The sequence below is a fragment of the Primulina eburnea genome, chromosome 2 (genome assembly GCF_022965805.1).
Source record: "Primulina eburnea isolate SZY01 chromosome 2, ASM2296580v1, whole genome shotgun sequence".
Classification (NCBI taxonomy): Eukaryota; Viridiplantae; Streptophyta; class Magnoliopsida; order Lamiales; family Gesneriaceae; genus Primulina; species Primulina eburnea.
The window spans coordinates 391,214-415,629 of NC_133102.1; the positions used below are offsets into that span (position 1 = coordinate 391,214).

General features: G+C 33.6%; 3 protein-coding genes and 1 long non-coding RNA gene across 4 annotated transcripts; 1 reads left to right on the forward strand and 3 right to left on the reverse strand.

Annotated features, from left to right (window-relative positions):
* Positions 1-1,300: 1,300 nt before the first annotated feature.
* On the reverse strand, positions 1,301-1,999 carry LOC140823133 (uncharacterized). Its single transcript, XM_073184311.1, has one exon. The coding sequence runs from the start codon at positions 1,997-1,999 to the stop codon at positions 1,301-1,303; it is 699 nt and encodes a 232-aa protein (XP_073040412.1).
* Positions 2,000-3,993: 1,994 nt separating this feature from the next.
* LOC140815876 (very-long-chain aldehyde decarbonylase CER3-like) lies at positions 3,994-7,534 on the reverse strand. Its single transcript, XM_073174884.1, has 11 exons — positions 7,265-7,534; positions 6,896-7,116; positions 6,413-6,645; positions 6,092-6,311; positions 5,852-5,979; positions 5,384-5,640; positions 5,182-5,289; positions 4,887-5,093; positions 4,702-4,812; positions 4,439-4,612; positions 3,994-4,283 (listed from the first exon to the last, which is right to left on the reverse strand). Exons 1-11 carry the CDS (start codon positions 7,313-7,315, stop codon positions 4,116-4,118), a joined length of 1,878 nt encoding a protein of 625 aa, XP_073030985.1. The 5' UTR covers positions 7,316-7,534; the 3' UTR covers positions 3,994-4,115.
* A 3,306-nt stretch (positions 7,535-10,840) lies between these two features.
* Positions 10,841-12,843, forward strand: LOC140815889 (uncharacterized). Its single transcript, XR_012114469.1, has 2 exons — positions 10,841-11,416; positions 11,762-12,843. It is a non-coding gene; the product is annotated as an uncharacterized lncRNA (long non-coding RNA).
* On the reverse strand, positions 12,710-14,927 carry LOC140815882 (tetraspanin-8-like). The gene is made up of 2 exons (XM_073174897.1): positions 14,314-14,927; positions 12,710-13,196 (listed from the first exon to the last, which is right to left on the reverse strand). Exons 1-2 carry the CDS (start codon positions 14,809-14,811, stop codon positions 12,903-12,905), a joined length of 792 nt encoding a protein of 263 aa, XP_073030998.1. The 5' UTR covers positions 14,812-14,927; the 3' UTR covers positions 12,710-12,902.
* Between the last annotated feature and the right edge of the window lie 9,489 nt (positions 14,928-24,416).

Consider the following 24,416-nt stretch of genomic DNA (forward strand, 5'->3'; position numbering starts at 1 on the left):
CTGGTGCATTTCTTGTAAGCACATGGAAGATTACATAAGTTGCACAAGCTATAGATATGCACACCGAAGAAGGCTCTTTGTCGAGGTGTAAACAGTCGGTGTTATAAAGAGAGCTGATATTGAAAGAATATTGGGAGAGATTGTTCACTGTAAGCCATTAAGAAAAGATGAGATATAGATGCTTCATTTGCACTCAGACAATTCATCGAACACCTTAAAGGCAAATGTAAGTAGGGGTTACCAAGTTACTGGAGGATCTGGATATCTGGTGAAGGCAAGGTTGCTCCACAACGAGTAAGAGAAATGTGATTCTTGTTGGACTTGTAGGCACAACTACTACCGAGAAACAAGACTGTACTAAAGTGTGATAAAAAAAGAGAGAGAGAGAGAAAAGAGAAGAAAAGAAGAAGTGTACAAACAGAAGGTTTCCTAGAATAACAGTGGAAGGTGCTTGAAAGTAGATGGAATAGAGTAAGCAAGCATGTGATGAAGAGTACGTACATGGAAATTTTTTAGCTAGATTGAGATATTCCATTGCTTATCACAGAACCTATCAAACATCATGAGTAACTAGTTTGGCTCATTGGGCCGAATTAGTTGAATTACCAAATAACCAAATTGGGCCAAAATTGGCCAAATTGGCCAATGGTCCAACTTGGCTACGGGGAGCAATTGTTTAACCCAAATAATTGATCAAGGACCCAACTTGGCTGGAGGCAATTTAATTAGCCAAAATCTTTGAAGCCCAAGCCCAAGCCCAAGAAAAAAATTGCAGTTGGCCCAACAGAAGGAAGTTGCTACCAGTTTCGGCCATTGCCCGACATGGAAGAACGTGGAGTGATGGGGGAAGGGGAAAAACTGATGTGCGGAATGTGAGAAAAGGGAAAAGATAGTCAGATAGAGAGACTCTCAACAATTCTCAACAACTATACACAAAAAATCTACAGCAACTTCTCTGCAAAAATTCTCACATTTCCTTTGTCGCTATTTTTATTTCCAGTAATCAATTTCCATAGATTTCAGCATGTTCATTCAAGTTTATTGTAAAAACTTCGTTCGAATTTATAAAAACATAACTAATGTTGATGTTGCTTATGAATTCCTCCTTTAATTCATTATTTTCCTAGTTTCACGTTCTTATTTTTGGAGCCATTTCGAGGGAATTATAACAAACGATCGAATCGAGATTCACAACGTTTGTTAAAAGAAGTCAGATTATTTCACAATTTTGGCACGAACACGTGCCTGGCACGCCCGCAAATTTCGTGACAAACACTTTCATTGCATTACCCTCTCTGGTCTAGTTAGTGTAGAAGGCTGTTATAGGAGTTTCAACCGAAGACAACGCTCTATGAGATTCTTCTTGAGACAGTAATAAAAAAGCCTGTCCAACTGTAGGCAGCGGGCTCATCATTAAAATTTGACTCCTTATATTCATATAGCTGTCATTGAGTCCCATTAAAAATTGAAGAAGTCTCTGTTGTTGGTCATGATCCAGATACTTCCTAGCGGTATCACATTCACACGAGGGCAGAACTACAAGAGCTGAGTATTCATCACAGAGCTGCTTAAGTTTACAATAATATGTGGGGATAGTACTATTACCTTGAGTGAGTCGCCCAATTTCTCTGTGAAGTGAAAAAATTCGTGATCCATTGATTTTATCGAACTGCTCCTTGAGATCTGTCCACACCGCCGAAGCATCTGATGCATAGATTATTCCACCAAAAATCTCTTTCGAGACTGTATTCATGATCCATGACAGGACGAGTGCATTGCATCTTTCCCATTGAAGTAAATTTTGGCTACCTACTGGTGGTCGCCGGCAACTGCCATCGATCAAAGCGATCTTGTTCTTTGCTCGCAGGGCAATTAACATAGCTCTACTCCAAATGCCATAATTTTCAACACCAAGCAATTGATCACTCACCAGATTTGTCCCTGGAGTGTCGGATGGGTGAATATACAGCGGATCATTGAAGTTGGAAGTAGTTGCCATCAGATCGCCGAAAGAGATCAGTTAGGAATCTCTTGGAAAGCTGCGCAATCGAGCAATTGAGCAGAGGAATTGAACTTCAGGAATGATCCCCTAAGCTCTGATACCATGTGAAGAAATCGAGAGTTGAGAAAATGATTTCTGTTATTCAAAACCGTTGTGTCGTTTATGTCTTAATACAATTGGTGTAAAGCACCAATAAGCGTATTTCTAAAGAACAAATATTAAAGAAACGTGAAAGCATCTACAATTAACATTGGTGACAGAATATACATACACCTTTGGCTTCATTCCAACTATTTCATGAGGCAGGCTTTCATGAGGCAGGCTGACGCACTGATTCAGATCTAGCTAGAGTGAGTTCCTACAACAACTTGATCTTCTTCGTTACGCGAAAACTGCAACGAATCGAGAGAACACGTACGGTCTATGTCATGCCACTAGCAATCATGCATAACACGTACAGAATAATCTAGAAAAGAAAATTTAACATATTATTATTATTATTATTGCTGTTTACTTTCTGCATTTCTTCTTTCAGTTTCGGGACCTTGAATAGCTTGTTTACCATTGTTGGCCATGCTTAAAGTGAGAGCGGTGGTCTTTGGTGGTCGGACAGTTGATAATAACGAGAGACATTGTGACGGTGACCGGAGGAGGGAAAGAAAACGGCGGTTGGTGGGTAGCAGGGTAGGTGTAGGAGGGGTGCTGTAATGGTAATAGGATAGCCATATTCCTGTGTCCACTAGGTTGACCTCGGTACGATGGATTCACCAGAAACAAAGAATCTTCTTACATCGATAATCGATTCTCTAATCTATCGACAAAGGGAATGGGCTAACGTGAAAGAGATCCAAGCGTTCAAACCAGAATCGATGGAGCTTGTGCAGGATAAAATATAAATATGGATCTTGAATATATAATGGTTTTATTAGGAAAATGATATTGTTATACTTAATTATTTTAGTTAAAAGTTGAAAAATATATTAATTAGATCATATGTTCTTCAAGCTTTTCTATGACTTTATGGCCTGTATTTATACCATAAATAAGTAATTCGTTGATTTACAAAATAATTAATTATTATGAACTTAAAGTACGAAGATGTAGATATTATTACTAGTTTTTTTAATCAAAATTAAATTAAATTAAATAAATATTATTTCTAATTTTTTATAATATAAATCAAACTATTTTTTTAAAAAAAATTGATTACGTTTTTTTAAAAAAACAAAAAATTATATAAACACATAATACATGCAACAAACACTGATTTTTTCTGACACATACTCCGATATTGGACATGAAATAGCCGTGAGACGGTGTCTGCGAGAAGGAGAATAAAAATGGGGAAGCATCCAACTCATATTTAAAAGAAAATAATATTTTTGAAATAAAATAATATTTTTTATGAGTTGAGTCAAATAAAAAATTTGTGTCATAAAATTATCTTATCATAAAAGTTTTTTTTTTTTTTGTTGTTGTTATTTTAACCATAAAAGAATTAATCACTTATTCAATCTTATGATGATATCGTTGTCTTTTCCAATAACCAGTACTCAATATTGTCGGACAAGATCAGTGATGGATTTCTAAGTTTCATTGTATGATCTTCACACTGAGACTGAGAAACAACCTCAAAAAATCCGAAATTCGTGAAAGGATCCTTGCCAATATTTGAACTCTGATATTGATAAACGGGGTCTAATTATTTGTTACATTCCAAAAATAAAATAACACCTCCAAACTATTTTCCCCAAATTTCTTCTTCGAACATTAGGTGATGCTTAAGTAGATCTAAATTTTGTGATTGAACGTTAATATTTATTATTTTTGTAGGAGCAAAATTTTCATATATAGCTACTTTTCAACCAAAGGCAGCTGGACGATATCATACGACCACTGCATTATTAATCACACCCATTTTTTTTAGCATTCGAATAATCATATATAATGCAGTTCCTTGAAATCTCCTACTTGATTGAATTGATTTGAGATGGCAATCAAATCTAACTTTTGCTTCACTGTTAGATTGCAGTATAAATGAATATATTGTCTGCTCATTATAATTATTATTATAAATATTGGACAAATATATATCTTGTACTTCAACAATATTTCATCTGGTGCTCGACACCGGCTTCAACCCATGCTTCAATGCTGCTTTCCATACTACATCTATCCTGTCAACGTCCAATGCCCCCACTTCGTGATGAGTCCATCCTTCCAGTGAATGCACGACTCCCCCGGCATGGCAGGCGTGGACGACCCCTCGTTCCATTGTATACTGCAGCCAAAATGACCATAAAAAACGAGAATCTTGAGACTCAGTGCATGCTAGAATTGAATTGGTGACACATTTGGACACTATGGGATGAACTATGGACTTTGAGTAGGGGTGGTTTATCATTATGCATTGAAAATCGACAACTTGTGGCTTACCTCGCAAGATCCTAGTCCTTCCACGTCTTTGGGTAATTTCATAGCAGCCAGATCACCATAACTGCAGTCTCTTCTGAACTGAAGCACGGGTGGTACCACAAATTGATGGAAATGAGTTCCAGATGGGGCAAACCTTTGCTCTCTTGCTGTGATCCACTTTCCAACTATCCATGTCTGTCATAAACCAAGAAAATCACAAACACTCAGTCAAGCTTACAACATGTTATTGTACATCTGTTCTGAAGGTATGGAAAAACTAATACCTTGCATTGTTGTGCTGCTTGGTACTTCGTCACTTGAACCAGATACTTCTGATAATCAGCTGGTGCTTCTTTCTGAATTTTTCGAAATCTTTCGGTTGATTGAGTTAGCATCTGCACAATCATACATCATTATAACATCTAAAATAATACAATCGAAATTTGACAGAGTATTCATGTCTACTCACAAGAACTCGAACTCCTTTTCTGCAAAGATAAAGGGCAATAGCCCTTCCGAGCTTTGAAGTTGCTCCAGTCAAAAACACCTCAGTGACATCCTCAGGGATCTCATTTAGTATCACTGCAGCTGTTAAAGTATTACCGTGGACGACTCGAACCTTAAGATCTGGATGCTTGTCAACGAATAGTGTTCCACCTCCATTGAGAGACTCATTCTGCATAGAGATTTTAAATACAGAAAATGTAATAAACACGACAGATAATTTAATTTAATGAAATTCCAGTTTTTTTCCACATGCACACCTTATTTAAAGCAGCAAGACTAATAACTTTAACTCCCAATCTATTAGCCCTTAGTATAGCCTCTTCAATCTGCTGATTGATGCCTTTTGCAGCAAATGGCAAGAAATACTGTAAAATAAAAGTTACATATAAAAAAACAGGGATTCTTCAATATTTCCTACCTTTTTCAAGATCGATACTAAAATAGATTTCATTTACAAACCTGAAAACCAAACCTGGGAACAACCCATGATTGGTGCAACCGACCCCTAAGCTCGTAGAATGAGTACAAAAACGTCTTGGACTTAGCCCACATGATAAGCATAGCCAAAAAGGATAATGGCAAGAAGGGTATCAAGTAGAGTCTGGTGTAGTAAGGCAGAGCTGCAATATTTCGGTTGCAAAAGTGGGGGTGCATAGCCGATGACATGTCTACTACATGGGCTAGAAACACGAAATCAGGAATTCTCACATTTTTTCCTGCATTTTTAAAAAAAAAAAGGAGTTGAGTTCCTCGTTTGTCATTTTCCTGATCAATATATTTCATCATGTCAATTAAATGTTCTTTTGTTTCGAATTTTTTCTACGTTACTCATTACACAAAAAGCACAACTTAGGAATTAGGATTACGATATCCTACAATTAACAAAATAATAGCGATTAGTTAGTCATATATATTGAATCAGCCGACCTGACTCTACACGGTTTCTCTTGTGTGTCTCCCATGATTTTTTGTTCAAAGTATTTCCTAATGCATCAAAAAGAGGCATGAAAAGGCAAAAATTGGTGTGCATCTCTGCGTGATGCAGGCTGTGATACCTGTGGTGAGAAGGAAAACATATCAGAATTACAACTGCAAATGAACCTTAAATTCATGTTGAAATATAGAGTATATGATTTACCACAGTTAATCAAATTATTTAACGCTTACGTAGGGGTATACACGACGTATTTGAGACAAGGGATAGCCTCAAAAATTTGATGAGGAATGATTTCCACATTTGAGTGACCCAAGCATCTCAGCAAATCGAAGATCAAGACATAGCCATAGATAGAGCTTAAAGATCCACAACCCATCAAGAATGAACCGATTATCGGTATCCCGATCAAGATAGTCAATAGAAGATGTTCCAAAAAAGTGGCATGTGCAGCTGCAAGAAACACCAAACGTGAAACGAGACACTAAACTAAACATTAGTCCATCAAGTAACAAAGTTTGAGGTATAAAGCTGCGTAATTTAAATGGTCTAACCTGTATGAGCTTGAGGCACAGGAGATGAATGATGGAGAGAATGGTAATTATTAAAAAGATAATCTCCATGGAAGCATTTGTGCATGGTATAATAAAGGGGCTCTGAAATGGCTACGTGAAGTGCTATGGCTGAAGTGATGCCTTTCTTGTTCCATAGAGGCATTGTTTCAAAGATTGGAAACATGTAAATAACCAAAGTAGCCACCATAGCTTGAAGTAAGATAAAATTATCCCTGATGCAACCAAGAATTTTTTTGTAAAATCAAACACAATATTGTTGGAACCAAATATATATTCTTAGAAGTTTTGTTGATCATAGTGATTGTCCTAGAAATACAAGAATTTTCATACTGAAAAGATGTTTTTAAAAATATTACTCTAGGTTTCTTCCTGCTACACTTTATTATGTTCAGAAATACAAGCTCCAGTTCCTCTCTAAATATATAAAATAATCATCTATTAAGAATCGAAAGAAGAGATTACCAATGCCATTCTTTATCAATCTGCTTAAAATCAACCCCTTTCTTCACAATCAAACGATTCCGAGTAAGAAAGAGCATATTGCTGTAAGATGTCCAACATTGGTACATTATAACTCTAAGCATACATAAAACGAAAATATGAAGGGACCAACAATCTTTCAAGGACTCCTCCTGATATCTTGAATACATGACTTTCCCAGCAAACAGCCCATACAACACATACTGTCAAAAACAAATATATCAAACATCAGAAAATAAATCCCCGAACATGTTTTAATTAGACAATAGGAAATTTCACATGGGTTTAGTCTAAAAAACCAAAAAAAAAAAGAAAAGGATCGCAAATGGTTTCCTTTCGTTGCTAACACACCTTATATTTACCCAAGATTTCCCATGGCCAAGAAGAAAGGGGTGCAGCCATGTTTGATATATCAGTAGCTGCAGAAACCTTCCCCTCCGTTCAAACTGAAGGACTATTTTCAATCGGAATAGTATGGGAAACTGAACTCCTTGAGAGGAATAGGAGCAAAACAATATATTATGGGAGTAGCTAGAAAATATAAGCTTAATTATTTTTCTTCTTCCTCCAGTGCTATTTAATTTGGGAGACGTTCGCACACGTTCTGATTGAAACATTTATTTCCACACCAGTCCTGTTATTTATATACATTGATGGTTAAGATTCGAGATCTTTAATCATTCTCCAAATGAACATAAAACAAGGTTTGGGTTTAAGTTAAAATTAGTTAAATACCATGTTGATGTTCCATCCATTATTTCCGTCCCTTTCAACGTACATGCATTTTTGCACTATATGAAAAAATTTAGATTTCATTAGAGTCAGACCGACTTGATCATTTTTCTTTGAACAAAAGGTTTCGTCACCGTTTTCATTAATATTTGGGGGATCATTCGGTTGGAAGCCAATATATTAAGACGCGTCGATCTCTAAATAATTAATGTGCATCTCCTTGCCAACAGATTGACGGTCACCAATGTTTTCTGATAAGCACAAAATAACAATATAATAATAATAATATTATTATTATTATTAGTATGCATTTTCTGAAACTATGCGTGTCCACATGCATGGATTTAATGTGTGGCCATAGTGTATGTAATTATGGGTTGGCGGCAGATGAGGAAATTAAAGGGCCTTCTCAGTGTGTGTGATATATATATATATAAATAATAATAATAATAATAATAATAATAATAATAATAATAATAATAATAATAATAATAATAATAATACATTTTCAGTTGAGGTGCTCCATGCTAATTTTTATTGCACTCGTAAATGGTCAAAAGTGATCAATTTCATAACTGATTCTATATTATCCCAAACGACTACTGAACTTTTAGCCTCTACATTTATGATCCAAATTAAAGCGAAAAAAATTTGTGAAATATATATTATTAATAATATTTATATTAATAACAGAATAGAGTGAGAGTTAATGAATATTGAATAAAAATAATTTTTAGTTTCCGGACTATCGTTTTCACAATCTCCTATTCCAGCTGCTATTGTTTCTCAGAGCTGGACTGACCATCACATTTCGCGTTCTATACCTCAAATTTTCTTTATCATAATAAATATAAATGTGTTACATTTCACATGAAATTTCTGGAAAACCCATTTGAAAAATGTAATATTTAAATATACAGTAATTAACTTGAGCACATATCATTGGATGAACTTTAGGACATTGTCTTAATAGAATAATAAGTAATCATATAACAGATATTAAACGTACGTCTTGTATATATATTATGATATGATTTATACAATACGAAGATGATCATATGCACCCTCAACCATAGGACAACGTTATAAATAGCTGTCCGCATTTATGAGTATTGTTTTAGCCAACTTCTAAATTCGATTATTCGATCATGTGAATAAGAAAAGAGAGACCATGTCTTCTTAAGCGGAGCAAGTAGTATTCACATGCTCTCTCTCTCTCTCTTTTTGACCGCGAGAAAAAAAAAGTATGTATAAATTATTATTCTCGATAGCTTTTTTCTAAACGACAAAAGATTTTTAAAATTTTATTTTTTTGAATTATGGGTAAGTGGAAAATGTAAAGTGGATGATGATTCATTGAATTTAGTGATTGAGAGTAGCAAGAGCAGATTCACAGGTTTCTTGTTTACCCACAACTTATAAGCCACTTTCACCTACTTATGATGTCATATATATATATATATATATATATATATATATATATATATATATATATATATATATATATATCATCTGATTTTTGGAAATATATCTTATTCTTTTTATTATTATTTTTTTTTTGCCTCGACGGGGTACGTGACCGTGCACATATTTGAAATTTATAGACTCGGTCGAATCTAGATTCTAGATTACCTGTTTAATTTTAAACTCTCAAAAAGAAATTAATTTGATACACCCAATTAATATTGCTGTCGGTTCAAATCAAAACATTGAATTTTCCCGATTGAGATTGTCCAGCATCCAACGGCCAACAAGGAAATTGACTTTTTCTTTCAGTTATACGTTACATTATTGTTTTATTTTGCATACGTGTTCATTGATTTTATTATTTATTTACATTAATTATTAATTAGTATCACAATTAAAAGTTTGTACCTGTTTTTTGCCATCTCCCTGGTAGAAATTATAAAGACCCGCGAATAATAATTTGTAAAACAAGTCAGATATTATTCTAAAACAAAATAAAAAAAAGGTGACCAGACTAAATTCTTTACCAGAAGATGTTGCATTCTTTGAAATCTGTCTTGTCTTGCTTTCATACCTCGGAGACGTGACCAGAATAAATTCTTTTTAAAAAATAAAATAAAATTAAAACCAAAAGCAATCAATATTTGGAAAATATGCCCACTAAGAATATTTTTCATAAATCATAAACACAATTCGAACGCTTCGCGATCATATATCCACAAAATGTTTTAAAATGCAAAATATCATATGAAATTCACATTATTTTTAAATAACAAAAATAGATTATCAGAAAAAGTATAATATAATACTACAGTTTTGTGTTAGCATAAAAATATACAAATCATCATGCTAACTAATTAAGCAAACATATATGGTTCAAAACTGTGATAAATTTAGCTTACTATAAGACCGAAGACGACCCCCGATATTAATTATCCAATAAATTATTTAAGTGCTTTATCAATAATATTTATTATTAAATAACAAGCTTTGTCAATAATTCTATCACAACATTATCTAGCTTTTCCAAGTTTTCAAATAAACATATAGAAATAAAATCATTCATTCATTATAGTAACGCACAAGATATGCAGGTTAAGGCATGTATCTGTAAAAAATTATTACGAGACGGTCTGATAAATCAGTTTTGTAATACAGATAATCTTTTTAGGTAACACTAAATGTATTGTATTATTTATAGGTTCGAATATGATCTTTATGATTGGTTTAAGATCAGTCTATAAACTACATCGAGGCAAGACATTCCAAAAGAATAGAAAGGGAGTTCAATAATATCCAAACTAATTTCTCAACTACCTAGCTCTAGCTAGCTGTTCTATATATGTATGGTCTACCTAACAACTGGTATGTATTATGTAATTTTAGAGTGAAGCAAGTCACATGTCGTGTTTGGCAATTAAAGGATATGATCACTATGAGATATATAGATGTATGTACATCAATGTCAAGCTTTTAAATTTTTTTAGGGCTTTTAGCTCTATTCCACCTAATGACCAAAACGAGACCTGCCCAAGTTGGTCTTTATAATTTCCCTAATTAATATCGAATTGTGTTGTTAATTATTAATTTGACTTGAGTGCGTTGAATGTTGGACCGAATCAAGATCTATTAAGTACTCGAGGAAGTATGACCAACTAAAGGCATGCTCATATACCTATAAAGAATACAATGCTATGTATATATGGTAGTTGGGATGCCTATATACATACCTATAAATACTCGCCCAAGATCCACAATCATAAAACAACACAATTTTTCTATTATGAATTTATTCATTATTACACACACTTTACTGTCGTAATAATAGTCCACATTCTATTTGGTATATACAGTATACTCAACCTGTTCGTGCAACTTTGTTGGTATGTCTCAAGATTTAGAAGCAATGATAACTTGGAACTGAGGCCAACACTGGACAATAAGGCCCAACAGTGGTGACTCGAATTGAAGCCCAATAATTGTATCAAATTGAACGAGGTGCCTTAAAATCCGAGATGATGTAATAAACCACGTTGATTTATAGCATCATTGAAGTTGGACATAGATTGGGAGCATGCATGCGATTAGCCAAGGAAGTGAATACATAGAATTGATTCTCCTAAGCAATTTCCAAGATAGATGTCGTTGATGATCACGAACTGGATGGCCATAAAAACCATTGCTATCTCAGTTGAATCCTTCGGATTCTTCTCTTGTGCCCTCAGCCAAGAGCCATATCCGACGTTTCAATTCATTCGTTAATTTCTATGTCGTCGCCTGATTTTGAACATTCTTTGATTTGGTGTCCAAGAGGATCCAGAGTGAGCTTGAGAATTCGTCGTAGAGGTTTAATTTCATTCGAATTCTCATATAGAGTCCCACGTAGCAGCCCTTTTCATCATTTCCCCTCACTACTTCTCAACTATCTCAATTATTCTAGATACAACATATCTTAACTAAATTAATTATTTATAAAAATATATACGACGTATATATACATATAATATTCATATATCTACATTCATCACGTGCATAGCGACCCTATTGCTATTATATCAAAGTATGTGCAACTTTGTTGGCAAGTATAAGATTTAGAAGCAATGATAACTTGGAAACATGATCTTACTGAGGCCAACACCGGTCAGTGAGGCTCCACGGTGGTGACTCGAATTGAAGCCCAAGACAGTTCGAAAAAAAATTGAATTTCTTTCCAAGTGAATCCCCATAGGAAATCGACAGTTTGAAAAGGAGTAATTATTCATGTTAAGACGAATTCCAACGGATTATTTCCACTAAAAAGAGAGAACATACAATCATGTTTGAAGGCTGATGTAAATAACTCAACATGGCTTTGGCATTTGCGATGTGCTCATTTGAATTTCAAATGTTTGCAGATTCTTTCTCAATAGAAAATGGATAGACCTTCCTCAACTTATTCCTCCCTCCAAATTATATGAAGAGCCATTTCCAAAGGGCATGGCATGGAGAGCACAAAAGCCATCGGAGGTGATCCATTGCGACATATGCTGTCCACTAAATTGAATCCTTGAACATAGAGGGCTACTCATATGCACCGCCTGATTGGCTGAGTGCAGCGCATGCAATGGTGAATACTACCCCGAGTGCTGCGAGCATAGTTGATGGATGGACTTACATCACTTAACGATCTGAGGCTTCTGCGGATACTGGCGAAATGATGCGAAAAAATACCATATATCTACACTGGAAATGGACTTGATCCCCGTCAGAGCATCCGTTTCTATAATCCCTTGCAACCACCAACGAGTGATTTTGAGTAACTACCAAAATGCCCTGCAGAACAACCACTAGTTCCGCAAAATGTGGTGAAAAATACCCGCTATTCGTTAAGATAAAGCGAAATACAGAACACCTGATTCTCCCAGATTACCACCTCGATACCAAATGCTTGAAACCGGTTTTAACTGCCGCATGCATCCGCATTAATCTTCACCAAGCATGCTGGAGGAACGGTCCATATAAACTCGACAGGCTTTGATGATTATAAAATAAGAGAAAGAAATCAACTAAAAAGAGATGGAAACTCTGCAAGAAAATTCTGCTGATGAGCCAAAAATGTGCACGAGTCAAAGACAGAAATGAGTGGAATAAATATTTAACAAACATTAATTTCCAAACAAAATATTATTACAGCATAAATCTAACAAAAAAAAGTCTGTAAATCAAGGCCAAAACAAAAAATAAAAATATTATACTGCACATTATACATCCAGAATCCAACTGAACACTCAGGCAGTGTTCAAGGGTATCATCACTTCCACGAGTTATCCTCCACGTTGTTTCGGAATGCACAGCACCCAACCGAGTACACGATGATGAGGAAAACGAGGAATATGATGTTTAAAACAGCCACCTTTTTCCATTCATTCTTGATGTTATCCAATAGCCCAGCCTTGCACGATTGGCAACCGTAGCACAACTTACTTGAGTCGTTGCTCCAGGTAGCACAGTCAGGGTTGCCAGATGATGTGGAGTTGTTGTTGTTCCACTTCGTTGGGCTAACATATTGGAAGTTACAATCGTTTGATGGCTTGCAGCAACCGGACTGTCAAAATGCAATATTACCATTTTGGCACACATATCTTTCCCAGAAGTAAAAATATGTAAAATTTACATCAAATTTTCTAAAAAGTGCAAATTTGGCTCCCCGGGTTCCGCTTCAATATAAGTCAACTTGATATCATATGCACAAAGAAGACAAATCCATGGTATTAACACTAGCAGAAATAATGGTGACCATCCATCGAAAAGGTGGTGAGTTTGGTAGAAAGAGTAAAGAGGGACGAAAGGTGAGTAAAGAAAGAAAGCTGATTAAAAAATAATCTCTCTCTAGTACATCGAAATCTCAAATTTAGGACCCAACCATAATAATTGTCTCTCCCAACTACAAAAAAATATTTATATCCCTTTTAAAGTGGTCGAATGTAGTTCTTTTAAAAAACGTGGCACAATTTTTTATTATTATTTTTGACTAAGGGATGGGGGTTTGAGGGTTAGAACCCTTGATCTCTCCCACACATGGGAAAGGTTGTGCTATCATACCAAGTGGTCAGTGGCCACCAATTATTTTATCGGAGTTAAACTGGCTAATGGTGGGACCACAATCACCAATAATTGATATTTAAATCAAATACTCACTGGCCAATTTCCCCATTTGATTTTTGTTAATTAAACCACCAGAAATACATCATATCTAAACCTATCAAAATTTACAGAACACCAGCTTATGTTCACCGAAATAGTCGATGCCAGTTCACAAAAACAACCCAATATTCAATTTCGAAACATAATGAATATCAAGATCTAAGCATATTATGCTCCTAGAATCAGTAAAAGAAGGATCCCACACTCCACAGAAAACAGCAAGCTCCACAGCAAACAGCAAGATCCACCGAAAACAACCAAAATTAAATTATTTAAACATAATAAGCATTAAACAAAGGGAAAATAAATACCAAGATCTGAACTATGAAGTCAAAAACCCTCCCGTCCGCAAGAACAGATCCAAAAAGAAAAGAAAAGAAAGAACAATCCGGGTATAGAAATAAACTAGCAAACATGCACAACGTATATATCGGTTCTAGCAAGGTCTCATGTAAAAAGTTTCCAACTTTATATTAAAAAGAATGATAATAATAGTTTCGGAGTGAAATCTTGAATACCTGAAGAGCAGAGAGGTGTTTCCTGTAAAAATCATCCACTGGAGTGGACACATCCTCAATAAGACTCTGGCAAATCTTACTATCAGCCAAGCAACTGCTAATCTTTCCCCAATTCTTGTTAACCCTTTTCTGCAACCAATTTGAATAATCCCCAAGTCGATATTCTTTATATCCTTTCCCAGAAATAGCCTCTCCTGCGCCTTTATTCGTCACCACGAACGCGAAAATAGTGAAGCAAAATAAGAGAACAATCAGCAAGAACATGACCAATAGATAAACCCACATCAGCCAAGAGATGCGGCAGCAAGAGCCCACGATTCCCGCAATCGATACCAGGAGAATGAATACTCCTAATGCTATCACGGGCTTGTCAAGAAAGCGCTCGCACTCTGTGCTGCCTTGCTTCGAGAGCCATATTCCACCGGCTATGATTGGGATCGATAGAAAGAAGGTGACTATGTTTAATATTCCCACCAGATTGTTGCTGCAGCGCACCATTTTTCAAGAGAAACTTCAAAGCTTCGCTTCTTTCTAATTCAGTTGGATTTGGAAAAGAAGTCCTTTTATGTTTAGAAGAGAACAGTGAATGTATTGTGTATATAGGCGAGCCGCATGGGTGGGTTAGATATTCTTGGTGAAATTTCAACGAAAGAATCGACCAGATTCGGACGAAGCAACATGAGATGGTGCGGGGTAGCGCGTGGCAGCGTAAGCGTGCTTGACAGCGAGAGTAAGAGAGCTGATTACTTCCTTGTTTGATTGGATAAATTTATCCCGTTTTAGGGGAAATTAATAAGATTTTTTTTAAAAGAAAAAATACTATTATCTCAAAAAACAATAATTTATTTACAAGAAAACTATGTTTTTGGTTTTATAATTTTTCAATTTCGATTTATTATATTATCAAATTTCAATTTTATTTCTCAAGAGTGTTCTTTTATTCCGACTTCTCCCGAGCTTCATATAAAGGGGTATAATGGCTATATTTATGGGAACGAACTCCGGCTGAATATGAAACTCATAAATACAAGTTATGTCTAGACTTGTCAAAATGAGTTAGGCCTGTTGGGCCGGCCCGTCTCGCCATAAAAATTGAACGGGTTGGGTTGATAAAATAACAGCCCGTTTGGAGGCGGGCCAAATGGGTTGAGCCCGTTTGGGTTGCGGGTCAAGACGGATCGGGCCCAAACCGGGAGCTGGCCTGCCAGATTAGGATAAATTTTATATTTTTAAGTTTTAAGTTTTATATAAAAATTGAAATAAGTTTCATGCATCCCTATGTCTTACAACAAATATATTGATAATTTACTCTTATAACAAATATACATAAAGAAAATAAAAAGAGAAATTTTCAGATATACATAAAGAAAATAAAAGGGAAGAAATTTCTGTAAATTTTATTCATGAATCTTAAAATAATTATTAAGCTGCATACCAGTTGTTTGTGAACTCAAGAGCGGTTTCGTTTGAAATCCGACGAGTTGCACTTAAATTTTGTGAACCTGACAGAGGTTTGCTAAATATGTGTATTATTGAATACATAATATTTTTTTAAAATTTACAACCGTCTCTTTACTCGACTTTATGTTATCTTCCATGTCTCAATCTTCATGTTTGGTTTAAACACTTTACTTTTATGGATTATGTTGTATGCTTTCTTAATTTCTTATTTCAATGTTTTTAAGTATTTTATGAAACTATTTGACTGAAATATATTTTTCTTCTATGTTTACTGGAGATACTCTTTAGAATTTTTTATACGGGCCGTCCCGCCTAACCCGTGGTCCAAGGTGGGTTGGCTGGTTGACCATTTAGAGCCCCGCCCGTCTCGCCCAGTCTAACGACGGGGTTGTGGGTTGGCCCGCTCTGCCAATCCGTTTTGACATGTCTAATTATATCTTATAATTTTTTAAATTTTGAGAATATTAGTTTTTTCATTATGAATATTGATTTGACATTATATATCAGCACTATATCAGTGTTTTTAAAAAAATAAAAGATAGAGAATAAGCAAAAATGCGAAAATCACTTTTCATGGCTCCTAATAATTTATAGCGTTCTTATACACACCATAAGATTTGAGATAAGCATTAAATTACAAACACAAGGTCTCTTTAGCTACTCAAAGTCTTTATTTTGTCGTATTTATTTAATATGTCGAAATAATAACACATCAAACCGACACCATATCGTCATGTGTGAACATATTTTATGACACTTCTTAATTATTTATCGTTCTTCCGATGGTTCAGTTTTCAAGTGATACTATTTTTAAAAAACATGTGTGCGTGCGTGTGTGTGTGTGTGTCTACATATATATATATATATATATATATATATATATATATATATATATATATATATATATATATATATTATGTCGATGTCTTTTTCTCATTGCCCAAATAATATATATTATGTAAGTAATCAAATTAGATATTTACCTTTTGAACCGTGACACAAGATTTGGTCATCCCGCGTACCATTTTTTTCTTCTTAGTTTTGACTTTAAAATATTATATTTTAATATTTTTATGTGTGCGTTTAATTAGTATCATTAATTTGAAAAAGAAGTTGTGTAATCTGAGGCTTAATTAAAAGTAGATTAGCTTTATGTTTTCAGTTTATCTTATCCTGAAGTTTCAACTAACGTAGACAATTAGGCATATTGCCACTTCTTGATTTGGCCAAATCCAACTGCTACAAAATGCTTTCGGAAAAAGTATACATATCGTCTAATTAATCCCTACCGTGGTAGCCCGGAGAAACAAGTATTACTTTATGCTAAGAGTATTACCTTTATTGTGAATATGAGTAGGGTTGACCCGTCTCACAGATTAAGATCCGTGAGACGGTCTCACATGAGACCCACTCATACATAAATATATAACCGGATAATTGAGAGATCACTAAAAATAAGGCAACATATTTAGTACAAAAATTGATAAGAAAAATTATAAAAGTATCATGAATCGGTCTTACTATTTAATTTTTTAAATATTACTTTCTATTTTGTTTATGGATCAGATCTAATCGTTTCACATATAAATATCATAGGACACATATGCAAAATAAAAAGAATTACTTTATTGCAACAGATTAGGTAAGAAATAGAATAAGAAGAACAAATCAATCTTTTTTCTTGAAAGTCATTAATTCATTAATCAACAAGTCAAACAGATGATTCACAAAGTCAAATGATAAATTAAATACGAATCGAAGACAAACAAGTGTAGTTGTCAATTGATAAGGAAAACGGATATGTGTTTTCATAATGAAACTCAACAACATGACCATAGGGTATTGGCTCTCCACCATTAACCAGGCAATCATCGTACTTTACTCGTTTGAACAACTTAGGGTTCACTAAACGTGCCGACGAAAACCAACCGCAATGAAGATGAAGATCCGCGATCATGCAATGTGTGTTGCACATGTTTGTGATCATCACGGTATATTTTGGTATCCCGCTTGTTGATCTTAACCACTGGATCACTTGAATATCCGCCTCGCGACATTGGGAACCCCGAGTCGCTATATTTTTTTCCGAGATATGAGTGTTGGAGGTTTTGTTGATTTGTGGTAGGGAATCATGACTTTGATCAAAACTATGCGGGAGGATTCTGGATTTGACCATCGACAACAAACATAAGATGAGAGTTAGAAACACATATATTTTGAGGTTAGGAGAAATGGTAATGGCCATTCTTGAAAACATCAGGCATTCAGATTTCAGACTAGAGTTGAAGATAAATGCTTAAGAAGAATACAATGTCCATGTTAATAAGGTTAATTCCTTAAATAGTAGATTCTCTGTCGCCAGCCGAATCACATTGTGTGATTTACTTGTTACCAATTTTCCATACATGCCGAGAATATCGATTTATTATTTTTTTTAAAAAAGAAATCTTGATTTCTTGAAATGGCAAGAAAGTGATGAAATGTGTCGTTTGGGGATTTCGGCTTTCCATGAGAATCGTTCTTAATTATTTGATTTATTCTAAAATTGTCACAATGAGAAAAAAAAATATTCCACCTCATTAATCAGCCAAATTGATTGGATCATGACTTTTAAAAGTAATATTTCTAGTCAAAATATTCTTACAATATGATGTATATTAAATTAGTTCAATATTTATATACTTTTATTTTATATAATATGTAGAATGTATTCAAGTTTTTATACATCTTGATTTATATATATTGATAATATTGATACTAAATATATAAAAATAATATTACAAATATCACGATGTTGAAGAAATTAAATTACAGCACCATTAATTGGTTATGTTGTTGAAGAATATATAGGTTATACACACTTTTAGTCACAAGTAAAAACCATTCACGACTAAAAACAACATTTATTCTTATGAGTTATAGTTGATGATTGTCAAAAACTGAAAAATCATTCAACAATAAAATAAATATTTGGAAAATAAGATCACTGGATAAAAACAATGTAGAAATCCGAAAAAACGTCCTGATAGGGAAGTAAACTACGAGCATGTCATATCGCAGATGAGAATTTTAAATAACATAATAGATGTTATAGACGATCATATATATACTTGCTGAGTATACCAAAATAGTTATATGTATATTATAACAAACTACAACAAAGAGTTGTTAAGTTATCAAAATCAATTAAGAAGTATATTGAAAAGTGTTTCATGTGGATAAGATAACTTCTCTGATTCATATACCGTCTATTGTCATGATTTTCGATTTTGTGGTTTGGTTTGTCTCAATTAATAAATGCTATTAGTCATATTTTAATTCATTTAAATATTATCAAAATTTCGTACTTATATTTCCAAAAATTTAGTTGTTCACGTGCAACGTTTACTTTTCTAGTATATATATATATATATATATATATATATATATATATATATATATATATATATTATGTCGATGTCTTTTTCTCATTGCCCAAATAATATATATTATATATAAGTAATCAAATTAGATATTTACCTTTTGAACCGTGACACAAGATTTGGTCATCCCGCGTACCATTTTTTTCTTCTTAGTTTTGACTTTAAAATATTATATTTTAATATTTTTATGTGTGCGTTTAATCAGTATCATTAATTTGAAAAAGAAGTTGTGTAATCTGAGGCTTAACTAAAAGTAGATTAGCTTTATGTTTTCAGTTTATCTTATCCTGAAGTTTCAACTAACGTAGACAATTAGGCATATTGCCACTTCTTGATTTGGCCAAATCCAACTGCTACAAAATGCTTTCGGAAAGTATATATATCGTCTAATTAATCCCTAAAAATAAGGACCATGGTAGGCCAGGAGAAACAAGTTGAAATAAATAAACTTTTCATTAGATATAAAATAAGATTAAAAAAATATTGTACTTACAAGTTAAAAATTGCAACTTGTAATTTCAATAATTAATTTAGCATATCATCGAGTCTTATAGACAATTAAGACACGTTAGAGAAATTAATTGTCTTTAGTCCAATACTAGGTGCTTCTATATATAAATATATAACCGAATAATGAGAGATTCACTAAAAATAAGGTAACATATTTAGTACAAAAATTGATAAGACAAAATATAAAAGTATTGTGAATCAGTCTTACTATTTAATTTTGTGAATATTACTTTTCATTTTATGTAATCTAATCATTTCACATATAAATATCATAAGCATGAGAAAAAGAGTTACTTTATTGCAAGAGATTATGTAAGAAATATAATAAAAAGAACAAATCAATCTTTTTTCTTGAAAGAGTCGTTAATTCATTAATCAACAAGTCAAACAGATCGATTCATAAAGTCAACTGATAAATCAAATACGAATTGAAGACAAGCAAGTGTAGTTGCCAATTGATAAGGAAAACGGATATGTGTTTTCATAATGAAACTCAACAACATGACCAAAGGGTATTGGCTCTCCACCATTAACCAGGCAATCATCGTACTTTACTCGTTTGAACAACTTAGGGTTCACTAAACGTGCCGACGAAAACCAACCGCAATGAAGATGAAGATCCGCGATCATGCAATGTGTGTTGCACATGTTTGTGATCATCACGGTATATTTTGGTATCCCGCTTGTTGATTTTACCCACTGGACCACATGAATATCCGCCTCACGGCACTGGGAACCCCGAGTTGCTATATTTTTTTCCGAGATATGAGTGTTGGAGGTTTTGTTGATTTGTGGTAGGGAATCATGACTTTGATCAAAACTATGCGGGAGGAATATTCTGGATTTGACCATCGACAACAAACATAAGATGAGAGTTAGAAACACATATATTTTGAGGTTAGGAGAAATGGTAATGGCCATTCTTGAATACATCAGGCATTCAGATTTCAGACTAAGGTTGAAGAGAAATGCTTAAGAAGAATATGGTGTCCATGTTAATAAGGTCAATTCCTTAAATATTAGATTTTCTGTCGCCAGTCGAATCACAGTGTCGGATTTACTTGTTACTAATTTTCCATACATGCCGAGAATATTGATTTATCGAATCAGAGTGTCGGATTTACTTGTTACTAATTTTCCATACATGCCGAGAATATTGATTTATTATTTTTTTTAAAAAAAATAAATCTGGATTTCTTGAAATGGCAAGAAAGTGATGAAATGTGTCGTTTGGGGATTTCGGCTTTCCACGAGAATCGTTCTTAATTATCTTGATTTATTCTAAAATTGTCACAATGAGAAAAAAAATATTCCCACCTCATTAATCAGCCAAATTGATCGGATCACGACTTTTAAAAGTAATATTTCTAGTCAAAATATTCGTACAATATGATGTATATTAAATTAGTTCAATAATTATATTCTTTTATTAATTTGTAGAATGTATTCAAGTTTTTATACATCTCGTACGGAAATTACAAATGGTTCCACACCATGCACATGTTGTCATAAAGCATGTACGACGACTCTCTCTGGACTAATTAGTGCCCGAAGGCCAAGTCCAAACAAGTTTGAAGTAATGATCCTCTTAGATAAAAATACATGCATGATTATCGCATAGCTGAATATGAGGTTAATGACCACGAAATATCAACTACATGTAAATACATGACTTCTATTTGTGAATTTTTTAATAAACTTTTATTCATTTAAATTAACAAATTAAATCAATGGTTTTTTTAATGGGTTCTTTTGGTAATTCATTACTGTACATCTTAAATGACTTTGAACTTTAATGTATATTGAATTCATCAATTTACCAATGATTTTTCTTTGTTTCTACTAAAATTGGTTGCCAAAATTGGTTGATTTTTCATGGTTGCTAATGAATATTTAACGTTTTTATTTTATCTTTTCTTTTATTTTACATATAAATATATCACTTTTATAAAAGTTGATTTTTAAATATAAACTAAGAAGCATCATATTTTTTTATTTAAATATGTCATTTTATTTTTATGACACTATTTCTTCCTTATATATATTTTTATTGTTTGCGGATGTTTTTGTACTTATTATTTTTATTTAATATTATTGGAAATATTATATGCATAGAAAATTTAAATCATAATGTGTCTACATTATTGTGTCTACACACGTTTGTAAATTTAGGATCAATTTTCATAGTGTGTTTTCCGTCAAATGGGTCAACTCTACCCGTATTTACCATAATAATTAATATTTTTTTCATAAAAAACAATACATTTTCATTAGTGAATCAAATAGGAGATTCATCTTACAAAATGATTCGTGAGACCGTCTCACAAAATTTTGTATATTATCTTATTTATATATCTATTTTATTTAGCAAAATCACAATTGATATTTAATTTGATAAATGTTAAGTGGTTTTATTTTAACATTATTAAGATAATTTATTAATTATGAGAATTTTATTTGACAATATTTTGTCTATGTTTACTCTATTTAAGTAGATCGTGATTTTGATTTTGATAAAATTCACTATTATGTTATTTTTATTATTTTTCCATTGTGAATTATATTTGGATGAAAAATATATTTTCTAATTTGAGAAGACTGTCATTATGTTATAATCACGCGGATTGAAAGTGTCACATGAATAAGTGAATATATATGATTTATTGTCATAATATATTTTCATTTTTTTGTGTTTTATATATATTTTGATTGATAAATACTCGTATTCGATTTTAAATATTATCTAAATCTCATTATTATATATTTCATTATTAGTTATCTACGTACATAACACTTATACATTTCTAGTTTTAAAAAATACTTCGATTTTCTGCTGATTATCAAAAGTTCCATCCAACTTCTTTCAAAAAATTCAAAGTTGACGGATTTAGTTACCACAATTTCCCTACTGGCTTCTTCAATCTTCTTCCTCTTCTCGTGGCTCACATTGACTTGCGACATGCTCGCCTAGGAATCCTTGATCCCAATCACCAACGCAAATAGCTCATGATTCAATAACCGAGTGCTCAGCAAAATCAGAAATTTCCCACTACTCCTCTCTGTATATATCACCTTCATTTTTTCGTATTCTTTCATCACGATTTTGCCTATGATCGCCACTGTCGTAGTAACATTTGAATCTTGTAATAAAAAGACTTTATCCTTGAAATAATTGAAGTCAAGAATCATGAAATCTTTGATTAGGCCGATTGCTACGGGGGTTTACACGACCATATTCGTGATAGGCTATGTTTTCTCGGCTTTTTATTTGGCTGGCCTCTACTTTCGAATTCGTCTTCTAATCCGCTTGCTTTCCTCGGATATGGTTTATGGTGCTCTGTATTTGCGTATATTATATAGCTTTTTGTATCAAGTGTTTGGATTCTTGGATTGGTTGTTTCAGTTCTAGATGAAGAAAGTTGTGGGCTCGTGGCACTGGGAAAATCTCCATCTATGATTAAAAACTACAGTTTTAATGGGTTTATCCTGAATATTTTCTCGAATTTGCTGACTTTGGCTTTGTTTATGGGTTTAAAGATTATCAAGGGTGGGAATAATTGGTTAGCAGATGACCAAAGTATTGATTCAGCGTTGTATTTGGTGAATTGTTCTTGTTTTGAGAAGATTTTCAGTTTTGAGCTTACACGGTTTTGTATTTCAAGTGTAAAGAAAACCGTGATGAGGTGATTGAATTGGGTGGCGAGTATGGGAAACTATCTACTACTACACCAGTTTTCAATGGCGTCCCTTGAAGGTTTTAGTTATAATATTTTACGGGTTTGGTACTTTTGTAATTCATGGATTATTTCGTCTTTACATTTGTATTGTATAAATTATTCATTCATTCATATATTTGGGATGCACGATCTGTTTCACGCAAGATACTTCACTTTCCAAAAACTAGACTTTATAACTCAGAAACTTCATGTTACAGAGGTCCAGGAATCAGGATAGATGGTGCAAGAAACTTCAGAAAATAACTACTTGCCTTTGTTGGCAACTTGGCATCTACCAAAATCCAATTCTTGCAAGTTCATTAGCATCGTCATGTTTACTATATCTTTTATGACCAGACAAAACTTATCCAGAGTGACTCGAATCCTTGATCTGGATCTTTATAAACAATAGCTCCAGTGTAAAAAGATATATGCAAATTAAAAGCAAGGAATACACAATGTGTGGTGTGTGTGTAAAGCATGCATATACGATAGGGTAGACAAGAGGAACGATAAATGAGTGTCACATGTAGATCGCTCCCTTTCTCTCAATTAAAGAAGTATCAAAACCATCAGTAGTTAGAAACTTAGAAAGGGGAAAAAAGTACATTTTTGACTATTGTGGTTTCCAAAGTAGAATGCATAAAACATTACCACGCATAAGAAAATTCAAGGAAAGTGTTTCTGTTCCCTTGTTCTCGATAAACTTAAAGCAGCTAAGTACTTGATTGCATCTCATGAACTTATCTCTGAATATGGGATGTATCGAATGTACCTCCCCAGCCAGGAACACCGGTAGCACTGATGACTGGGCCGTTAACTACTGGAGGAAGAGGCGCATATCCGCTGCTGGTAAATGGATTCGTTCTTCCTCCCCCAAGTCCAACCAAAGGAGGAAAAGGCCTAATAAAATTGTCAAGGCCACCGTTTCCATGAAAAGTAGGCCGACACATGTAATCTGAATTGATACGAGGGGTGTTGTAAGGTGTTGGAG